The sequence below is a fragment of the Natrix helvetica genome, assembly GCF_964273705.1.
Source record: "Natrix helvetica genome assembly, chromosome: Z".
Taxonomy (NCBI): domain Eukaryota; kingdom Metazoa; phylum Chordata; class Lepidosauria; order Squamata; family Natricidae; genus Natrix; species Natrix helvetica.
The window spans coordinates 85586298-85608250 of record NC_138554.1 but is presented as its reverse complement, the minus strand read 5'-3'; the positions used below and the strand labels follow the sequence as shown (position 1 = coordinate 85608250).

The 21953-nt window shown below is 43.3% G+C and overlaps 1 protein-coding gene across 1 annotated transcript in view; it reads left to right on the top strand.

The window, feature by feature from the left end:
• Positions 1–203: 203 nt before the first annotated feature.
• Positions 204–21953, top strand: part of LOC309381796 (prostatic acid phosphatase-like) — a gene marked incomplete at its 5' end in the record, with an annotated part of 40471 nt that continues 18721 nt past the window's right edge. Inside the window, 2 exons of the mRNA XM_081933080.1 lie at positions 204–320; positions 13972–14157. Coding sequence (XP_081789206.1) covers positions 204–320; positions 13972–14157 — 303 coding nt within the window. The remainder of the gene's footprint in view (positions 321–13971; positions 14158–21953) is intronic.

Below are 21953 nucleotides of genomic sequence, written 5' to 3'. Positions count from 1 at the left end.
TTCATATTATTCACACTAGCAATGTACATGTCCACATATGATGACAGGCCATAAATCATATTAAACTAGGAGATAAGCAAATGCACAACATAATTTTAAAAAGCAGGGTTTACATGAAGTGGAAGCTACAAAAGTCAGGCTAGTCAACTCTTTATTTTTTTTTCTAGATTTATGTTCGAAGTACAGATTATGATCGAACCTTAATGAGTGCTGAAGGAGTCCTGGCTGGTCTCTTTCCTCCTTCAAAGGAAGAAGAGTGGAACCCAGACATTCATTGGCAACCTATTCCAGTTCATACTGTGCCCCTTTCAGAGGAAAAGGCAAGGAAGCATGTTATATTTTAACTCTCTGAGAGACTTTTAATAGTACCTTGTACCCTGTGATGCAGACTAGGATATGATGGCTGAACATGTGAGTTGGTGCCATTTCAGATTGCAAGAAAGGTACAGATCCTTGAATATTCCTATATAGAGAAAATTAGAATGCTGAAAGGGAAGGTAGCTTTTTCTCTTACCAGAGAACAGCTTCCTCTGGAGATTTGTACTACCTCAATCCTGTTGAGCTTTTGAAAGGTTTTAAAACCTTGTTTTTTTTCCTAAGAGTTTGGAGGACAATTCACCTGATTCACCCCACCCATCTTGCTACAGCCCACTTGCCATGGGACAACTCACTACAGCCAATTTGCCACAAAACAATTTGTCATGAGACAACTCAATGTGAGATAACTAAAGAGAGGGAGAAGTGAATTGCAGGGGCCTTGTCTTGCTTTAAGTTTGAGCTTCCTCAATTTAGAAGTCCTTGAAGCTGAATGCAATTCATCTGTTCCTCTCTTGAGTTATTTATTTGTCCCTTAGTGAGTTGTTCTATGATGAGTTGGCCATGATGAGTCAGACATGATGAATCAGATATGACAAGACAGCCATGGCAAGCCATGTGGTGCATTAGCTGCATTGAGTTGTCCTATTCTGGCTTTGGGATATTAACAGAGCTCAGTCTGTGTTTAGTCTGCATTTAGTAAAGAGTTTTAATCTGGTATTTCTATTGTTTTTATCATTTTAAAAAAATATTTGCTTTTATACATAATTTTATCTCATTCACCATCCAGACTTGATTGCAAAATAGGCAGCCAAATACATTTACATAATTTCTTGATTTACATCAAGAAAAATCCACTGAAGGTCAGTGACTTCAGAATTGGTTTTTGCCAAGGTAAGCTGAAGTCTGCCAGCTAGCAATTCATTATGTCCACATATCATTTATATGTGATACGTGACAGTATATGCATGCAGTCAGACTCACATATGCACACTCTTGTAGTAGGCAATAATATTTTGATCAAAAATTTAAGGCAACAGGATTACTTTTAAACTTAACTATTAAGTCTAAAATAAAAATATTATAAGAAACCCAGCTGACTGCCAATAAATAGGGTACTGACCATGCTTGAACAAGATTCCCTATAGCATAAGCATTTCTTAGTTAAAAAAACATGTGAGTTCATTTTATCCATGTAAATACCTAGCTGCCTTGAAAACAAATATTAAAACTAATCCCCAAAATAACATGAATTCAAACACTTTTGCTAAGAGTTGAGTGGCTTCGTACAATAATTCCCAAAGAGGAGGTAAATTCTAAAACATTCTACTCTATAAATGGGAGTAAAATAGCTGATTTTTTAAAAAAATGGATTATTATTGTTATTTTTATGCCAAGTCAGAATGTATCTTCTGGCAGAACTCTGAAACAGTATGAATTACACACAATGTAGACACCTTTACAACTCCACATAATATATAATGTGAAAAGGAGACTTTGTTCCTTTAGTAATAATACAAATTGCAGTTAGGTTAGCTAGATGGACTATGAACATGAAGATGATTATATGAAGAGGCTATTCTATTTAATCATGATTTTTTTTTCATTTTTGTTGTAGTTGTTAATATATCCTAATTATGAATGCCAAAGTTTTAATGGATTACTACAACGGTTCAAACAACAAATAAAATCCAAGAAACTCTTGAAAAATAACATGGTAAGAAACAGAAACAAACAAAAAAATAACCATGTTTCTTCTGTCACCTTGAAAGGCATTTATATTGTCAAAAATGTAAGCTTAAATTCATGTTACTGCTATTGTTGTTTGAAGATTTTTCCATTGGGCCCAGAGCAGTGGTGGGTTTCACCATTTTTTAGAATCTATTCTGTTTTGTGGGAGTGGCTCAGCCGTCATGTGACCAGGTGGGCGTGGCCAACTTGGAAAATGTGGTGAAATACATAACGATGCTCCTGCTTAACAACCAAAATTTTGGGCTCAATAAGTTCTCCTTTCTTTCTTTCATCTCTCTCTCCCACTCTTTTTCTTTCTTTTCTTTTTTTCTTTTTTCCTTTCTTTCTCTCTCTTTCTGTCTCTCTCTCTCTCCCTCCCTTCCTCTCTGTCTCTCTCTGTTATTCTCTCTGTGTGTCTGTCTGTATCTCTGTATCTCTCTGTCTCTGTCTCTCCTCCCTCCTCCATCTGTCACTCTGTATGTGTGTGTCTGTCTGTCTCTCCCTCTGTGTGGGTGTGTGTCTCCCTGTCTGTGTCTCTGTCTCTCTCCCTTCCTCTATCTCTATCTATGTGTGTGTGTCTCTCTCTCTCCTCCCTTCCTCTCTGTTTGTCACTCTGTGTGTATATGTGTGTCTGTCTGTCTGTCTCTCACTCACTCACTCACTTAATCACTCACTCTGTGTGTGTCTGTGTGTGTGTGTCTGTCTGTCTGTCTGTCTGTCCGTCTCTCCCTCCCAACTCGCGGTTGGGCTCCAGACCAGCGGAACCTCGTCCTTCTTTTTAACCAGGCAGCTATCTTTTTTTTTAACCAGGCGATCTTTCCTAAGACATAAAAAAGAACCTTAATTGCAGACTCAACAAAAGAAGCTGGAAAGAGATACTGAAGCCAGGAAGCTGAAACCTGGGACTGGAGAACAACCTTTTCTGTCCCCTTACCAGTCCATCCAGGAAGATGAGGAACATGAGGGGGATCCCTCCCCCCACGATGGGCTCCAGACCAGCGGACCCTCATCCTTCTTTTTAACCAGGCGGCTATCAGAGAGAAGGCAGCGCATGCCCGTGGGCTTGTGCAGCAGCCGAAGATCACCTGGTTAAAGATCACCTCACTAAAAAGAAGGACAAGGCTCCACTGGTCGGGAGCCCATCCGCAGGGGGGAGGGATCCCCCTCGTGTTCCTCATCTTCCCAGATTAAAAAGAAAACCCTGAAAAAGCTGTAAGATCTAGAGCGATGGGCGGGGGGGTCTTTTGGGGATGGGGAAATCCCCAGAACCAAGTTGCCCAGCCACCACCCTGAAGAGGTCCATGCAGGGCTCTGGTGGCTGCAAAGCACGTCATGAGGGGCAGAAGTCCCCGAACCCAGAGGGGAACCTAAGCAAAGGAGGAGGCGGAGAGCTAGGCGGGGAAAGGGGGAAACTACTGCTACTGCTGGAGCTCCATTGCCCTGCTGGGTTTGGGGACTTCTGTCCCTCATGCCACGCTTTGCATCCACTGGAGCCCTGCATTGATCTCTTTGGGCAACCTGATTCTGGGGAGGAGGGATTCCTCCCAGCACCGCAAAGAGGTCTGTGCAGGGAACCAGTGAGGGGGGGATACCCTGGAATGCCCCTGTGCTTTGCTGGTGGCCACGCCTCCTAGGCAAGTTCGGGGAGGTCCTAGGGGGCCGGCCACACCGCACAAGCTACCACCCATGAGTGGTGATGGAATGGGCGGGGGAAGTGAGCGAGGGGGGCGGGGCAGGTGTTCCATGACGAACTTCTTCTAACCAGTTCAGTAGATTTCTGGAACCTCCTCTACCGAAGAGGTTAGAACCGGCAGAAACCCACCCCTGGCCTAGAAGTATCAGCTCCCCCAAAATAAGAAATGAACGGAGTGACACAAAAGAAAAACAAAAATGTAGTTTCAGCTGGGCAAAGTCAAGCTCCCCATTGGCTGCTTTTTGGCACAGAATCAAAATGGCTGCCATTTAACCTATATGGTTCTTTTGCTTCTCTGCAAACACAACAGGGGTGGGTTCCTGCCAGTTCTAACCTCTTCTATAGAAGAGGTTCTACAAATCTACAGTGCCATTTAGAACTGGTTGCAGCTCCCTCCCACCGCCCGTCCGCACATCATCAAGATGAAGAGCGAGAGGAGGAATTCTGAAAGTTGAAGTCCACAACTCTTAAAGCTGTCAAGTTTGAACACCACTGGGATTTTTTTTCTAAAAGGTTAGGGGTGCAAGGATCTTGTAACTTGACAGCTTTAAGACTTGCATATTTCAATGCCAGAGTTCCTGAACCAACATGACTGGAGGAGGAATTCTGGGAGTTGAAGTCCACAAGTCTTAAAGCTGTCAAGTTTGAACACCCCTGGGTTTTTTTCAAAAGGGGTGCAAGGGTCTTGTAACTTGACAGCTTTAAGACTTGCATGCTTCAAATGCCAGAGTTTCTTGGCCAACGTTTTGGTTGCTAAGCAAGAGCGTTGTTAAGTGAGTTTCACCACATTTTACAAGTTGGCCACGCCCACCCAGTCACATGGCTGGCAAGCCACTCCCACCCAGTCACATGGCTGGCAAGCCACTCCCACAAAGCAGGCCACACCTACAGAAGAGGTTATAAAACATTTTGAAACCCACCATTGAAACACAAATATGATCTTGTACACCTTAAATCGAGACTAATGTCACACCTGGCAAATGTAATAAACTAATATAAATTGTGTGGGGAAAAAACTATTTTGAAAGTTGGGGAAATGGCTAAAACATTTCCTGCCTAAAGATAAGACTTTCTGTTGATTTTTATCTAGATAAATCTATTACTGCTGTTTCATTTACTTGTAATAGGGTGGTAAAGTTCCATGAAGGGGAGACAGAGTCAAAGGAGGATTCAGCAGTTCAAGCAAGGATAATTAACATATTTCCATTAGATTCATTTTATGCTCAAAGTAGCTCCCAGGATAACTTCCTCGTTGCACATCGCAGAGCCATGCACCCTCCTTCTACGCAGACTCATCTCTTTCCTCCTGGGCCAGGAGAAACCAACTGTCCTCCGCCTGAGTCATCTGGAGAAGGGGCAGGCAGAGCTGCTAGCTTACCTTACACCTCCTGCGCAAGAGCGCCCACTTCACCAACAGCCAGCGGGTGGGTGGGCCTACCTTCGGACTGTAAGATACACCCAGATTTTCACCCCCTTTTTGGGGAGGGAAATGTGAATCTTATACTCCAAAAAATACGGTAATTACTTTTTCTTTTTACAAAAAGAAAAGACTGGGTATGTATCATTTAATCTTTTCTCCACTCAAATGAGGTACAAGGTTCTTTGAACTGGAGAAATGATGAAATTGTACACACCCCTGGACTTAACTGAAATTATTCCAACACTGTAGTTATAAAAACACTCTAGAAGACATTAATAATCAGGCCCACTATTGACTCACTAAGTGGGCATCTTTCTCTTTGATATAGCCAATGAATTTCTAGAATTAGCCTGTAAGGAAATAAAGAGCTATACTCAAACCATACTGCAGCACTTAAGGTAACATAAGGGTAAACAATAAAGTTCTTGTACCTTTTGGAACTTGGTTATTTGCTTGCAGACATTTCATTATCTGGCTAGGTAACATCATAGGTGCTAGTGAGTGTGATGAATGTGTGTGATGAGCTCCCAGTTTATACGCCAGTGTTTTTGGGAGTGTGGTTTTCTTCCTAGTTGTTTGTAAATAGGATATTGTTTTCTGTTTGCTTATTTATTTCTTTATCTGCATTAATTCTTTGATTGGTGTATTATTTTCTAGTTGATTGCTTATCTGGTGTTAAATCTTACTTATCTGGGTGTTAGCTGCTGGGGAAGATATGTTCAGGTCTTTTTGTTTCTTTGTTAGCTTTTATCCGATATCTTTTGAATAATATATAAAGGTGGTTTATCTCTATGTATCTATTGGTGGCTTTGCACTCAGATTTAGCTGAATGCAAAGCTTCCAGGAATTTCCTACCAGTTTTGGATTAGTTTGTTCTTGGGTGTTCAGTTTCTGAGTTTAAAGTATTGTTGAGTTATTCATCAGTTGTGAGATTAAGGAGCTTTCGTTGTACCTTCTGGTTGTTAGTTGTTGTTCCCCAATATGCTTTGTGAATCTTCTGTGTATCTTACCTATATAGTGACTGTTACAGTCCTTACACTATGTTTTCTGTTTTCTTCTACATCTGCTGGGCTTTTGGATTTCCCCTCAAAGTTGTAGAGGGCTTTGATTGGTTTATATGTTATGGCAATACCATGTGGTTGTATTCATCCTTGGTTGCTTCAGAGATGCTTCTGATGTATGACAATAGTTTAATTGTTCCTGCTAGTTGTACTATAATACGCGGGTATCAAACTTGCAGCATCATGTAACGTTTTGTGATGTTTTTCCCATTTGCGGAGCTGGGGTGGGCATGGCTTGAGTGTGATGGATCCAGCTCGCAGATTGCCAGTTTGACACTCCGGCTATAATAGATAAGAGTGGTCGAGCACGTTTTAATAAAGTTGCAGATATCCATTTTCTTGGATGATTTACCTATTTGTTATTGGATGATATATTCATTTTTAATTATTTTTTTGTGGATGAACACATTTATTTATTGGATAGTAAGAAACTGCCAACGGGAAAAACCACATTTTCATCAAGGTAAGACAAGCTACTGCTATAAAGAGGGAACAAAACCCATATTCACTAGCACTGATTATGTTACCTGGTTGAATATTGAAGCATCTATAAGGAAACAACCAACATCATAGAGCATAAGGACTCCAGTTCAAAACCGAACTACAGATATTTTCTTCTATTAATACTTTATGGGAAAAAACTGATGTGCTTGAGGTGCCTGGAGGTTTTTTTACAATCAGTAGTTGATTACTATAAACATACGGTCTTATTGTTTCTGTGATCAGAAAACTATTGCTGGCCCATTTTGGCATGATAGTGACAGGGCATGGTTTAAGCCAGGGGTGTCAAACTCATGGCGTCATGGCAGTCAAGTGACATATCACATTTTTTTCCCTTTAGCCAAAACGGGCGTAGGTGTGGCCAGTGTGTGATGTGAAGGGGGAGGAAAGTCCTTATACATCTTGTGATGCTACTATGATGATGTGAATTTGACATCCCTGTTCAAGGTCCTTCCTTCTTCCCTTTTTGGCCTGAGGTATTGTGTAAGAAACTAGGATGAAATGTCCATCCATTCTTCATTTGTCATATTTTGGTCAACTCTATCTCCCAGATTCCAAGAATCCCTTCATAGGATCTTGTGTACAATGTCAGGTTTTTTTTTAAAAAAAAGGCAAAATAAATATCAGCCAAGGTACAAAGATGACTTGTCCCATGAGTATATGGTTGTATGTACAGATGACTGAATATTGTAGTTCATCTTTCAGGGACTGTTGCGAAGATTTGCAAAACAACTGGGATATGACATGGAAAAACTGCTGGATTTTGAAAATTTGTTACTCTGGAAAGCATATGATACTTTAAAAATTCAGGTACTTTTAAAACATTGTAATACTATCTCCAGCATCTGTGGGTTGTGATTCATGATTTAAAACTCCATACAATCTGTAATAAGAAATTGAGTGATCAAGCAATTGGTTAAAAGCACTGTAAGTGAAATAAAAGCAAAACAAATGTGTTTCCTTAAATATACTGTTTCTCCGAAAATACGACCTGTCCTGAAACTAAGGCCTTGCCACATTTTTCATGTGGGCAAAAATATAAGCCTCCTGAACACACACACCCTCTGGCCAGGCAGAGCACTGCTCACCAACCTAGCGGTATCCTAAAGGCGCCAAGCCATGGGAGCCAGGGGGAAAGGCGTTCATGTTGCTTGGTGCCTTCGGGATACTGCTAGGTAGGAAGTGGCATTCTGCCTGGCTGGAGGGGGAAGTTGCTGGGCAGCTGCTCCCTTGCGAGCGGGCTCCCGAAGAGCCGGACACAGCCTCAGGAGTGAAGCAGCCATGAGGTGACCATACTCACGAGCAGCCGCCCAGCAAACCCTCTCTCCAGCCAGACAGAGCGCCATTCACTGACCTAGGGGGTATCCCTAAGGTGCCAAGCCACATGGCGCTCTGCCCGTCCCCCAGCTCCTGTGGCTTAGCACATTTGGGATACCCCCTAGGCCGGTGCATGGAGCTCTGCCCGACTGGAGAGGGTGGTTGCTCAAGCAGCTGTTCCGCCCCCAGCTCACATGCCTCCCAGCCTCACCATGCCCTGGCCCAGTTCTCCTTGCAGCTGTGCTCCGAGCATAACTTCTTCTCCAGCTTCCAAACTCGGAGTGCGCTCTATGGTTGTGGGTCGGGTCCTCATGGCTGCTTCACCCCTGAAGCTGTGCCCAGCTCTTCGGGAGCCCGCTCGCAAGGGAGCAGCCACCTGGCAACCCCAAAACAATAACCCCTCCCCTGATAATAAGGCCCAAGCCATATTTTGTGGGTCAAAAGAAAATAAAACCCTGTCTTATTTTTGGGGAAACATGGTAATTGAATTCCATCTGGCCAAAGTTCTACTCATCTCTGTCTAACTGCAGTTTGTTTCCAGGTACAAAATCATTCAACATATCTGAAAACAGGATGTTTAAAATACAACATTCTCATCTCAATTTGTTTACCGATTGTAATCTTTATTATTTCAGTTGCATTATACATTCAATCTATTTTGAAAAAAATGAATACAAAAGATATGTTATTACATTATGTTAGTAAGTAGTATGGAAAAGATTTCCTACCTATCTTTTTTGTTGGCATACCTAGATAACTAAGCTTCCATAAAATATCTGTTTTGGAGATCTAGATAGACAGTAAGTCAGGCACATGAATCTGACTCCCCAAGCCAAGCCATATTTTTATCTTATTAAGACAGAGCAAATTTTGTAGTCTCCACAAAGAAATTGTTTATTAGACAAAATGTATTGAACTTGGCAATCCTTGCAGAACCCCAAAATTGCCTACCACTTTCTTGTGAAAATATTCCAAAAATTATCCTAAGATAATTACTGAATCTTAGAAAGTATTGGAAGTCTAGGGGAGGTGGAGCTGATGCCGCAATGGTACGAGATGTGATCTTGAAGCTCCAAGATCGCCGTCGATATCTCCGTCACTGGACAGTCCTTTTGGACCTAAACCGTCTCATAGAGACTGTGATAGAGAAGGGCACCTCCTGCTGATCCTGGGAACACTGCAAAGTCCCTGGTAGATCCAGGAGAAGCCCTGTTTTCTGGTGACAAAGAAGCAGCCATTGAAGCTGCTGAAAGTTGGGGCAGCTCCAGAAATGGAAGATTAGCAGGAGAGAAAGTGTGCTGAATTGGTGAGATAATTTTTTACTATTAGATGAGAGAATACCCCCAAAATTAAAAGTAAAGTTAAAATTGAAGACAGAAGAGGTCAAGCAACGAGATTAAGCCTGAGTCAAAATTAGTGTGTTATTTTTCTTTAATCCTTTTACTGCTGGAATTTCTACAAACGTTTATTTTTTTAAACTGGACTGATTTTATTTATTTATTTTTAAAGATTTATTTTTAAAGATTTTTCATTCTTTTTCCCTTTTCAACGCCCTATATTATTTCCTTGTTTAAATTTTTTTCTCTTTCCTGTAATATAAAGAATATAAAGAGGGAAGTGAAAATAGATGAAAATAAATAACACTGCCACTTGGAGGCTTGGAGGCTTGGAAATATTGTTTTTCTTCTCTACGTTTGAGCATTTGATAATCTTGTGCAAAGTAAGATATGCTGTTACACTTCAAGGACTTTGAGTTTGTTTATTGAAAATTATAGTGGGAAGAGCAGGGATGTTTATACAGGTGCTTCTCTGGGTGCTATCAGAGTGAAAAGCTTGGAGTGGGGAAAAAAAGATTGCACTGAATTGAAAGAGAACAGTTAATTTTGTTTGGAAAAGAGCCTTGAATTTTACATAGTTTCAGTGTGCACTATTGGAAGGAAAAGATCAATACAGACAATGTTGTAACAGGAAAAAGAAAAGGAAGTGACTTTGCAGATGATTATGCAAGAAATTCAAAAAATACAAGTAAGACTAGAGAGCATTGAAAAGAGATTGGAGATTATTGGACAAAGAACAGAAAAAATAGATGAAAAAAGAGAATATTCACCAAACGATGATGAAATATAAGGACAGATTTCAAAAAACAAGAAAAAGATGAACAAAGAGATAAGAAAATTGGAGATATTGACAGCAGAATGAGTGCAGTTGAAAAAGATAAGAGTGTAATATTGGAATGAAAGATCAACACACTAGAATTTTACTTCAGATTCCAGAATATAGAAGAAGAAAAGGGAGAAAATTTGGCAGAAGTAATGATAGAAATTCTAGCAGAAGCATTGGTGATAACTAAAGGGAAGATAATGGAAAGAACGGATGAGGGGTTTCGAGCTTTCACAAGATGCGCAACAATATAAGTTGCCAAGAGATGTCCATATAAGACGTACTAAAAAAGCAATTAGAATGCAAATACCACAAATGGCAAGAAATAAAAGATTGCACTACTATTGGATGGATACAGGATGATGTAATGAAATGTTATAATAAAAATTAATTTGAATGTATTTAAAAGTTAGAATATTTTGTATAAAATGAAAGTAATAATAGTTATAGTCAAATAAATGATTAATAATGATTATGAATTAATAATGATATACATATATATTAGATTGATAATATGAGATTTTATATAATTTGTAACTGAGGACTATGGAGAGGATGCATAAAAGTGTGGTAACCAAAGATAAACAATTTCATAAAACATGGGACATATCTTATCAATGGTTAGACAAAGAATTTTATAAAGATGTATTACTACTGGGTGGATTTAGGATGATGTAATGAAATGTCATAATATAAATTTACCTAAAATTTAGAATATTTCATATAAAATGAAGTAATGACAATTATAGTCAAATAAATGTATAATAATGATAATAATTGTATACATGTGTGTGTGTGTGTGTGTGTGTTGTATTTGTACTGATAAATAAATAAAGGGAGACTAGTATAGATCTATTTCAAGCTATTTAGCTCTCATCAGCTAGCCATACCCTTACTGGGAATCGAACCAGGGCTGTATTGCATATTAGGCCCATATTAGCTGATAAGGAAGAGAGCCTGTGGCTTAGTGGCAATTACATCGGCCTAATATGCAATACAGCCCTGGTTCGATTCCCAGTAAGGGTATGGCTAGCTGATGAGAGCTAAATAGCTTGAAATAGATCTATTTCCTTAAAATAAAGGTCTTCCTTTATTTATTTATCAGCACAAATACAACACAAATATAAAAAGGCAACATTAAAAATAAAAATATGGTTGGAGGTCTTCTAGTCCAACCCCCTGCCTAGGCAGGAAAACCTATACCATTTCAGACAAATGCCTATCCAATGTCTTCTTAAAGACTTCCAGTGTTGGGGCATTCACAACTTCTGGAGGCAAGCTGTTCCACTGATTAATTGTTCTAACTGTCAGGAAGTTTCTTCTCAGTTCTAAGTTGCTTCTGTCCTTGATTAGTTTCTACCCATTGCTTCTTGTTCTACCCTCAGGTGCCTTGGAGAATAGTTTGACTCCCTCTTCTTTGTGGCAACCCCTGAGATATTGGAAGTCTGCTTTTATGTCTCCCCTGGTCCTTCTTTCTCTTAAACTAGATATACCCAGTTCCTGCAACCGTTCTTCGTATGTTTTAGTCTCCAGACCCCTAATCATCCTTGTTGCTCTTCTCTGCACTCTTTCTAGAGTCTCCACATCTTTTCTACATTGTGGCGACCAAAACTGAATGCAGTATTCCAAGTGTGGCCTTACCAAGGCATTATAAAGTGGTATTAACACTTCACATGATCTTGATCTATCCCTCAGTTTATGTAGCCTAGAACTGTGTTGGGTTTTTTGGCAGCTGTTGCACACTGCTGGCTCATATTTAAATGGTTGTTCACTAGAACTCCAAGGTCCCTCTCACAGTTACAACTATTGAGTAAGGTACCACCTATACTGTACCTGTGCATTTCATTTTTCTTGCCTAAATGTAGAACCTTACTCTTTTCACCATTGAATAGAGTAAGGTTCTACATTTTTATATTTAATGTTTGTCTGTACTTGGTTTTTTTTTAAGAAAGTATTGGAAGTCTCACTACAAGATTTTTTTCAAGTGTCATGAAATCTCATGAGATCTTACTTGTCTCATTCCTGGAAATTTTAGCTATTTAAACTTTAGGGGTAAATTGATAGTTCAATTTGTGAGAAGTTGAGAGTATTATATGGGAATGGATCAGTAGATTCAGTTTACTGAGTCTTATTTTTATCTAACAAAATGGATAAAGATAAGAAAACTACTGTCTACTTCTTAAATCATTTACATACACAAGTAAAGCTATTCCCATACATCAGAAACATATCTCTTTTGCAAAAACTAAATGCAGGCAGTAAATTTCTATTCCTGAAAAACAAACAGATTCTTTCATTTCACTCAGGGGAAAACAAGTACCTATGTTCAAAAAGCCTTATTAAAAGATTTTTCAGTTCACTTTTGCTGCCTGTAATATTAATAATACAACTGAGCCTTTTTCTACTTAGGAAAGTCTGTCTGTATGAAAAATAATAGAAGACATGGGATTATTACTAAGCATGGCTTGCTATTTTTTAATCTTCCCTTATTACTGTAGGAAATACACAAACTTTCTTTACCAAAATGGGCTGATAAAAGGAGTATGCAAAAGATAAAATTCCTGCTGGAATATGTGGTAATTGGCGCTTTTGGGGGATCATTAAAAAATGAGAAATCAAAATCACAGGGAGGCAAGTATTCATTTAATTATGGATTTATTTGTTTGGCTTGATTTTCAGATTTGTGAAAATATAAATATATGTCATAGTAGTAGCCTTGACATATGAACATATAAAAAGTTACTGTGCATATTTTCTTTTCAAATGTCAATAGATTTTAGAGATCAACTTTCACTTAGGCATGTAAATAGATGACCCTATTTAGCGCTTAATGTTTGGCTCAACAAACTAATGGTTAACTTATCCTGTGCTGTCTTTTAATTTTCTTAAAAATATATATAGTTTTTATTAAGAATTAAAATTAAGAATTTTAATTACAAAGTTAGCCACCTCATCCCATGGTGATGGATAAGCACACAGTGGCCTTATGTAGATGTTTAATAGGGGAAGAAAAAACACTGATCCCTATGGCATGCCATACAGTAGAGTATGAATCTGAAATCTATTTAAAAAATAAATTGCCTTATCATTATAATCTACTAAAGATAAATAGCAGAAATGTGTTCTAAAATGCTTTTCTAAAAGTATTTAATTATTTAAATTTAAACTATTGGGGGAAATGCATAATAAAAAAACTAAACAGTACAGATAATATTATTGATGAACAGTTTTCTTTAAAATAACAAGATTAGAAGTATATATAAATACTTTTAAAATCTTATGTGCTGGTAACATTTCAACATGGACATTAATATTTCTATCTAAAGAAATATTTCTATATATTGACATATTAGGAAGTGCTTATCTTTATGGCATATATTTTTAGTATGTTGTAGTTTGATTGATACAATTTTTAAAATGCAGAAAAATGTCAGTAAAGTTTTCCCACTAAAGATTTCTTTGCTCTCATTATAATTTTTTTAGACCATTCTATTTCATATTCTTTTTAACTAAGAAGCATATTACTTTTCCATTTAAAATATAGTTTATTTGCTGTGAAAAGTCTAGAAGCATAATAAGTAGAGTACTTTATCTTGCATGAATATATGACTCTTGGAAAAATAAAGAGTAAGTTTTCATTACATTTATTTTCCAAATTCTTCAAAAAAATTGGCCAAAATCCCTAATTAAATAAAAAAATCCATTTTACATAAACACATTTCATACAGTCTAGAAAGACGTTGGTTAATATGAAGATATTTTATACCACAAAGAATTGCAAACTCACCAAATTCCTGACCAAGTCCTTCTTCCATATTTTTCAAAACTTCTATTTTCAAATTCCACAACACTCATTTTTTTTTTATCTCCATGAAGGTATCCTTGTGAAACATATTCTGGAAAAAATGACAAGTGCAATTAACAACAATAAAGGACTTAAAATGATCATGTATTCAGCAGTAAGTATTATCATTTATACCACTTAAGAGATATGCAGTTTACAAACTCTTGCTTTGACACAGCAATTCTTATTAATATTCTGCAGCATAGTCTTGTCAGTTGGAAAAATTGGCATGATCTCTAACTTTCTGGTGACTAATTAGGAAAGAGATTATAAAATATATACAGAATATCCAAATTTAATATACTTGACTGAATAATAGTATAAGGGCTCCTCTCCTAACTTAAGAAAGTGAAGACTGTTGAAACAGAGTATTTCAAAAGGAACCTTTAATTAAGAAGGATGGAAACCATTAAAGGCAAAGTAACATCTGAATCCCCTTAGGCAATGCAAGTAGAATTAAAGCAGTAGTGACCCCTCCCATTTGTTAGCATGCCATTTCTAACCAATACACAAGTGTGAAAATGTTTCCTTTATCAACTGCCCTGAGAGCCGAATAAACATACATTCCCATGGCTATCTTCCATTAGGCATTAAAGTGAAATGTCCTACATGGCCATCATAAACATCCCCCCAAGAGGTGATGGGATCTCAGGCATTTCGGCACTAGGAAACCAATTGTAAAATATCAGTTGTCACAGGCACTGCCAATAAATTGACTCCAAGGCCCCCCTCCTCCCAATTGAATGGCAGTATCACTTTTAGGGATCTGACATGCTGCCGTTCTTTGGAAAAAGGAGAGATCGACCTGTGAAAAGATAGAAACAGAAATTCAATCATAGTATTTTCACAAGGTTTGTCAGGGTATTGGGAGTGAAAAAAATGTCAATAGGGTAGGGGCCCTAAAATGGTGTTTAGCTACCCATTCATTTTGGGATGAAGGTAAATGCTTCCAAGCAACTAAGTATTGGGTTTTTCCCTGTGGGCCCTAGAGTCCAGTTTTTCCTTCATTTGAAAGTGTTGTTTGCCTTCTATCATGATAGGAACAGGTGGTATAAGTGCAAGTGGTCTGAGTTGTGAGATTACTTCTCGTTTGAGTAAACTAATGTGAAATACTGGGTGGACTTGCCTGAGTGTCTTTGGAAGGAGTACTTCTACTGTTACTGGAGTAATAACTCTAGTGATAGGGAAAGATCCAATGAAATTTGGCCCTAATTTCTTTGATGGCTGCAATGACTTCAGGAATTTTGTAGATAAATAAACTCAATCTCCAACATCGAAAGATTTGGGTTCCACTCTTTTCTTGTCAGCTTGAATTTTAAAAGCCTGTAAGCTTCCTGAAAGACTAATCTAACTACTGGCCATGTGTCTCATAAAGTGTCTATCCATTCTTTAAGTGAGGGGATAGTGGGTCTTCTGTGGGTAGTTCAGGCATGGGGCTGAAATCCTGGCCTGTTGCTACTCTAAAAGGAGTGAAGCCAGTGCTTGAGTGCACAGCATTATTGAAGGCCACTTCTGCAAAAGGTAAAAGATCAGTCCAGTTATCCTGTTGAAAATTAATAAAAACATCTTAGATATTGTTCTAGGACAGAGTTCAATTTTTCAGTTTGTCCATTAGTCTGGGCATGGTGACTCGAGCTCAATCCTTGGATGGTGCCAAGTAAAATTAAAAATGCCCTCCAAAGTTTTGAGGTGAATTGGATCCCTCTGTCAGAGATGATTGTCTGCGGGGCTCCATGAAGGCAATAAATGTCTTTCAGGAATAACTTGGCTAGACTTTTGGCAGTTGGGATCGTTTGGCAAGGTATAAAATGTGCCTGTTTTGAAAACAGGTCTGTTATGACCCAAATGACAGTATTCCCCTCACTTTCTGGTAGTTCAACAATAAAGTCGATAGCAATCTCTTCCAGGGTGCTGAAGGTTCAGCTACCATCTGTAAGAGTCCTGGGATTTTCCCTTGGCATCTTTTAGCTGCCACACAAATAGGGCAGCTAACTACATAGCTCTCTGTGTCCTTTTTTAGTGATGGCCAAAATTGCCTTTTAATTAAGTATAAAATTTTCACAAAACCAAAGTGCCCAACTAATTTGGAGTCATGGCACCTTGCCATTAAGTGCAGTCCTTGGGTAGTTGGAACATACAACTTCCCTCCCATCCAAGCTAAGTTATCTTTCATTAGCAGCTGGATTTGTGGCTCAAAAACCATTCATCGGTGGCTAAAGCTTGTCTAAAAGTTTGGTAGTGTCACTGTCCATCAAAGTTTCTTGTTTTACCTGGGATCTGGTGGTTACTTTAGTGGCTAGTTTATTGTTTTGTATCATGAGTCTGATTATGTCTGGCTTCATACTATTGTATTCCGATTTTCTGGATCTGCCAGAAAAATCCCCCCCCCCCCCCGGAGATATCTGAGCATAAATTCAAACCATTTAAAGTACTGAGCCCATCATACTTGTTATGGGGAGAGTTTCTTTGGGGTCTTTAGGGCTTCTACATTTTTATTATCGGTCCAGACTTATTCCCGTCTAGGAAATGCCTCCAGGTTAAAAGAGCCCACCAAACTGCATAAGCCTCTTTCTCCAAAATGATCCACCTTTGCTCATATTCATTCATTTGTTTGGATGTGTAAGTGCATGGTTGTAATTGGTCATGCTCATTTTTCTGAAGTAGGACCGCTCCTATCGCCACATTGCTAGCATCTGCTTGTATGATGAATGGTTTCTCTGTGTCTGGGTGCTTTAGAATGGGCTCTGCTGAAAACAGCCATTTAAGTTTTTCAAATGCAGCTTGGCATTCCGTTGTCCAGTTCAAAGGCTGCTTCGGTTTCGGGTTACCTTCCCTCTGCATTTTTAAAAGCTTGGTGATGGGGAGAGCAATCTGAGTGAAAGTGGGGATAAACTGGGGGTAAAAGTTGGCGAATCCCAGGAAGCTTTGTAACTGTTTACGTGTTCTGGATGGTTCCCAGTCAAATACCGCCTGCACCTTTAAAGGATCCATTTCTATGCCCTGGTGTGAAATGCGGTACCCTAAGTAATCAATTTTCACTTGGTGGAATTCACATCTAGAGAGTTTAGCATAAAGTTTGGCAGAGCGAAGTTTGTTCAGAACCTCCCGAACTAGTTTTACATGTTCTGCCTTGGTCTCAGAATATAACAGCCCTTATATAAATGCTCCTGTAACACTTTGTTTATTAATTGCATAAATACTGCAGGGGCCTCTTGTAGCCCAAATGGAATTGATAGCATCCAAAAGGGGGGTTAAATGCCATTTTCCATTCATCTCCCTCCTTAATTGTGATATGGTAGTAAGATCCCTTAAATCCAGCTTTGAATTTTTTTCCCTTTAGCAAGGTGTGCTAGCATGTCTTTCATGAGGGGAAGAGGGGTAAATGTTCTCCACACTGATTGTATTTAACTTTCTAAAATCCACACAGAGACATTTAGAGACATTTTTTTTCTCTAAACAACACTGGGGCTGCAATTTTTGGTCGGGCTGGTTCAATGAAACCCCTTGCTAGGTTTTTCTCAATGAATGTCCTCAGTTCTTCCAGCTCCCTCTGGGACATGCTATACATCTTGGGTTTAGGGTAGTGAAGAAGAGTGGGGAAAGACGAGGCTTGACACGCTGAGGAATGTCCAACACAATTTTATTGAATAGAACAGCAACAACTAATACAGGAGAGAATCGTTCGTTCCTCTGCCTGACAGCTATTTATACAAAGAGCTGTCAGGCAGAGAAACCAATCAGTATAGCAGAACAGCCCGCCTTCAGCCAAGCCGCGCCTGATTGGCTAAGGCGCGGCATGGCTGTTGCTAGCTGTCAACAGAGGGAATCCCCGGTCGTATGTCGGGGAGGAAAGGAATATAACACTCCTTCCCCCCTAGCGAGGATGCATGCGTGACAGCGGAGCATGCGTAGTCACGAAGATACACAGGGCGCCGTCGGACACGCCCAGAACGCCTCAGAACTGGGCAGACCATCGGAGGAGGAGGTGGTGCCCGTGGGAGCTCCTCCCGGGAGGGAGTGGAGCTCCGGGCACCATCTTGAAGGCCTATCCCAGGAGGAGGAGGAGACTCTGGAGCAGGTAGGCAGGGCCGGGGTGGCGCCGCCGCTGGCGGGCTTGAGTCAGGGAATTTTGAACTGCTTGTAGGGTAGGGCTGGCCTGATTGAGGGAAGGCCAAGGCGGGGTGCAACGCTGGAACTGGTTGCCCAACGGGGGCTGGATCGCTGGAGGGCTGTGGCCAGCGGAAGGCGCCGGGCCCAGTCTCGGCTGGCAGGTCTTGCGGAGCGGGCAATGGCCACGGCGGAGGGATCGGTTGCGGCGTCAACCTGAGGGCCTGCGGTTGAATGGCAGAGGCCGACCCTGCAGGGTTGTTGGTTGGATCCAGAGGTAGGCGACGCCTTAACTGATCCACGTGGTGGCGCCAGTCTGCACCGTGGGCGGTCCGGACCCTGTAAGAGCAGGGGCCGGTTACAGAGGTGACGGTGGCAGGCACCCACTTCAAGTCCCCCGAGAAGGCCCTCGCCCATACCGGATCGCCCTCGAGGAAGAACGGGAAGGGGGCCCCAGGTTGCTCGGCTGTGCCTCTGAATAGGTTGGGTGCAACCTATCTAAGGTGGTCCGCAGGCGCCGGCCCATCAGCAGCTCAGCAGGGGTTTTCCCAGACAGTGGGCACGGGGTGGAATGCTGCACCAGGAGGTAAGCAGCCACCCTCGTGGGCCAGTCGCCCTTGTCCATCCGTCCAAGGGCGTCCTTGGCTGAGCAGACAGCGCGTTCCGCCCGGCCATTGCTGGCCGGATGATAGGGTGCTACCGGGGTGTGCCGGATGCCCTGGGAGGCCAGGAATTCCTGAAAGATAGTGGACGCAAACTGGGGCCCATTGTCCGACACAACAACGTCTGGCAAGCCATGGGTGGCAAACAGGCGCGTTAATGCTCAGACAGTGGCCTCGGCTGTGGTGGAGGTCATGAGGATGAGCTCCACCCAGCGCAAGTAAGCGTCCACCACGACCAGGAAGACCTGGCCTCGGAAAGGCCCAGCGAAATCCAGGTGGAGGCGTGACCATGGGCTGCGAGGAATCTCCCACTCCCGCGGCGGGGCCGCCGGAGGCGCTGGACGGGAGACCTGGCAGGTCGAGCACCTGGCAACCCAGGTAGCTATCTCATCGTCCAGACGGGGCCACCAAACATAGCTGCGCGCAAGCGCCTTCATGCGCGCTATGCCTGGGTGGCCCTCATGGAGGCGAGACAGCACCTGTTCGCGCAGAGTGGGTGGAATGACCACCCTGTCCCCCCCACAGGAGGCACCCACTGTGGAGAGACAGCTCTAGCTGACTGGCCTTGTAGGGGCGGTAGACGTCAGACACCGCCCCCCCAGGCCATCCCCGCAGAACCCAAGCCATCACCTGGGAGAGGGTGGAGTCGGCCAGAGACGCTGCAGCCACATCGCTCGCGGAGAGCGGCAAGGCCAGGTCTGCAGTGGCCAAAACAGACAGGCAAGGCACTGTCTGTTGGTTGGAGATGGGCAAGGGGCAGCGGCTGAGGGCATCAGCGTGCCCCAGCTGCTTGCCAGGGCGGTAGACCAGGGCATACGAGTATGCCGCTAGGAACTCCACCCAACGGGTCATCCGGGGAGACAGGATGGGAGGGGTCGGACGGTCACCGGCCAGAAGCCCAAGGAGCGGCTTGTGGTCAGTGAAGAGCGTGAAATGCCGTCCGTACAGGTACTCGTGGAACTTTTTAACCCCGGACACAGCAGCCAGAGCCTCCTTGTCGATCTGGCTGTAGTTCCTCTCCGCTGGAGAGAGTGTCCAGGAATAAAAAGCTATGGGGGCTTCCGAGCCATTGGGGAGGACATGGCTCAGGACAGCCCCCAAACCCACGGGGGAGGCGTCACACGCTAGAGTCAGGGGCATCCTGTCACTGTATTGGACTAGGACTGCCTCTGACGTCAGCATGTCTTTGACAGCCGTGAACGCATGCGCTTCGCGGCTGCCCCAGCGCCAGGCCGTGGATCGGTCGAGCAACCGATGCAGCGGCTCGGCTAGTGATGCCTTGTGCGGCAAAAATGGCGCGTAAAAGTTTAAAAGCCCTAAGAACGACTGCAGCTCCGCCTTAGAGGCGGGGGTGGGGGCGTTCTTAATGGCTGCGACTTTAGCAGGGGTGGGGTGGATTCCGTGGGCATCTATGGAGAAGCCTAGGAAGTCCACTTTAGGCACAGCAAATGAACATTTGCAGCGGTTTAATTTGAGACCCGCGCCCCTAAAACGGTCGAGGACCTTCCCCAACATTTCGAGGAGTCCTGAGCGGCTGGAAGCAGCGATCAGGACATCGTCAAAATAGGGTACAACGCCAGGGAGCCCATGGAGCAATCGCTCCATGAGGCTCTGGAAAATCCCCAGGGCCACGGAAACGCCGAATTGGAGGCGGCGGCAACGGAAAGCCCCTCGGTGGGTGATGATAGTCTGCGCAGCCGCCGCTTCGTCATCCACCGGGAGCTGCTGGTAGGCCTGCGCCATATCCAGTTTCGCGAAAATACAGCCCTGCCCCAGGGAGTGGAGCAGGTGCTGTACAACAGGGACTGGATAGGGGTTTGCCTGAAGGGCCAAATTGATGGTGGATTTAAAGTCGGCGCAGAGACGTATGGAGCCGTCGGCCTTCACAGGGACCACTATTGGGGTCTCCCAACGTGAGTAGTCAACTGGCTCCAATACGCCCTGCGCCAGCAAGCGGTCAATCTCCTCATCAACTTTGGCCCTTAAGGCAAAAGGCACCCTGCGGGCCTTCAGCCTAATGGGAGCAACCTGGGGATCTAGGTTGAGAGAGATGGGGGTACCCTTATACAGCCCAAGCTGTCCGTCAAACACGTCCGCGTAGGCGGAGATGACGGCAGCCACGTCAGGGGGTGTGTCTGAGAGGGAATACACCCCCTGCATGGAGAGACCCAGGACGGGGAACCAGTCCAGCCCCAGCAATGCGGGGAGGGGCTTTTCGACCACCAGAACAGGCAGGCATCCTGAAAACCCCCCATATTCAACCCTGACTGTATAGCTACCCAGGGTTGGGATAAGTGACCCCTGATAGTCCCTGAGCGCCACGGGGCTGGCAGTCAATTGGCGTTTTAGAACGCCAGGGCAGAGTGCGTTAAAGTCAGCCCACGAAATTATGGAGCGGGACGAGCCGGAGTCCACCTCCATCACGCAAGGGGCGCCCTCAATGAGGACTGACGCCTTGATTCTGTCCGCACCTGCGGAGGCCTGGTAGATTGCCTCAGCAGGGGCGGCTGCTGGTCCTGGTTCCACGGCGTAGCAGCTGGCTCTCATGCGCGGCTGGCAGCGGGGCTGCTGCGGTCCTGCGGTCGTCTGCTGGCCGGAGGCTCCCTGGAGTGGAGGTGGAGGCAGCACAGCCCGGCAGACCTGGGCCAGGTGCCCTTTTTTGGAGCACCAGCGGCAGATGGACGCCCAGAATGGGCAGGCTGACCAGTCGTAGCTGCCCCCGCAGCCAAGGCAGGCTGCCGTAGTCTGGCGCGGTGGTCGTGGATTGCGGCGTCTCTGCAGCTCTGCCAGACGGGCCACGAGCTCTTCCTCTTCTTCAGCCGGGCTAGGCAGGGGCGCCAGCTGATCAATGAGGGAAGTGCGGACTGGATAGTTCGGCAGCTGGTGGCGGTCCATTTCTGCGGTGGATTGCTCAGACAACTCCACCGCCCGCGCCTCAGCAACCGCCTCGGCCAAGGTGATTTCTGGCCGAGCCAGGAGGCGCCTCTTCAGCCGGAGGTCCTTGACCCCGCTGACGAACTGCTCCACCAGGTTGTCCTCCAGGTCTAGGAACTCGCAGGGAATAGCCGTGGTCCTCAGGGACTGGAGGAACTGGCTGACATCTTCGTGCGGTTTCTGGACACACTGGCGGAACGCGTATCGT